General features: G+C 37.1%; 1 protein-coding gene across 1 annotated transcript; it reads left to right on the forward strand.

Moving 5' to 3' along the window:
• Positions 1-766: 766 nt before the first annotated feature.
• LOC106770129 lies at positions 767-1135 on the forward strand. Its single transcript, XM_014655953.1, has one exon. The coding sequence runs from the start codon at positions 767-769 to the stop codon at positions 1133-1135; it is 369 nt and encodes a 122-aa protein (XP_014511439.1).
• Positions 1136-1354: the final 219 nt, after the last annotated feature.

A 1354-nucleotide genomic window follows, 5' to 3' on the forward strand; every position in this document is an offset into this window, starting at 1 on the left:
TTGTTAGAACGTCAAACGTAAATTTGTAACAATTAATTACAAGTTTGTTATTAGTCATTTTTTATGTCTAATTTTTTATGATTGGATATGTGATAAGTCAATTTTGTGTTAGTGTAAAGAAGATTTCCAATAAAAAGCACAATTTAACATTTTATAGGATAAATGATTTAGTGTTATGTGTTAAAAAACACAATTAATATACCTTATGACTTTGACTGTGAGAAGGGATTTGTTTTAGAGGGTGTTGTTTAAGAGTCCACTAGAATTGCAGGGTACTACCGTGTGGTGATTGACTTGTTTGAAAAAAGGTTTAATATCTATTTTGGTCCCTCCTTTGGAAGGGTTTGTTCAAAGTGGTCCCTTCTTTTTTCAAAAGTTGACTTAAGTCCTACCTTTTGCAAAAACTGTTCAAAGTGGTCCTTTTTGCTAACGGCGTTAAGTTCTCTAACGGCAGAGCTGCCAGGTGGGTATTGTCTGATTATGTGGCATTGTTAATTATTTTAAAAAATATATATAATTATGACGTGTAATTTATATTAATTAGAGTAAAATGAAAAGAGGATTAGGGTCAGAAGATTGGGGTAATTAGGGTTTAGAATTGGATTGCAATTGGGATTGGGATTGAAATTGGGGTCAGCTTAGGGTTCGTGGTTCATCAGAGCCTTACCCTCTTTCCACAACCACACACGTTTCCAACACCAACATCACTCCTCCACCACCTCAGCACACAACAAAACCCTTTGAGAAAACCAACATTTCACACATAATGTTTGGCATAGCAGCCTCTTCCAGGCTCTGGAGGCAAAGAAAAGGGTACATGAAGCTATGGTGGAGGCCAAACGAGACAAGGGGAATAGTGTGGCTAGACCAAGAAGTGAAAAGTGAAGCAGGTGATAAGACCCTCTTGCCAACATTGAGAATATCGAGTGATGTCTCAAAGTTCAAGGTGAAGAATCCAGGTGAGGAGTTAGGGGTTCGTATATCTCGAATTATGTCGAAGACAGTGAGGCTTGGGATGGAGAATGTGAGGTGGTTTGTGATGGGAGATGATGACACTTTCTTTGTGACTGAGAATTTGGTGAAGGTGTTGCAGAAGTATGATCACAACCAGTTTTATTACAATCTCACTTTCTAAGCTGACCCCAATTTCAATCCCAATCCCAATCGCAATCCAATTCCAAACCCTAATTACCCCAATCTTCTGACCCTAATCCTTTCTTTATTTTACTCTAATTAATATAAATTACACATCACAATTATATATATTTTTTAAAATAATTAACAATGCCACATAATCAGACAATACCCACCTGGCAGCTCTGCCGTTAGAGAACTTAACGCCGTTAGCAAAAAG

The sequence above is a fragment of the Vigna radiata genome, chromosome 8 (assembly GCF_000741045.1).
Source record: "Vigna radiata var. radiata cultivar VC1973A chromosome 8, Vradiata_ver6, whole genome shotgun sequence".
NCBI lineage: Eukaryota > Viridiplantae > Streptophyta > Magnoliopsida > Fabales > Fabaceae > Vigna > Vigna radiata.

What these genes read in the sequence shown, in the direction of transcription:
- LOC106770129 (XM_014655953.1), top strand. Translation starts at nt 767, where the DNA reads ATGTTTGGCATAGCAGCCTCTTCCAGGCTCTGGAGGCAAAGAAAAGGG.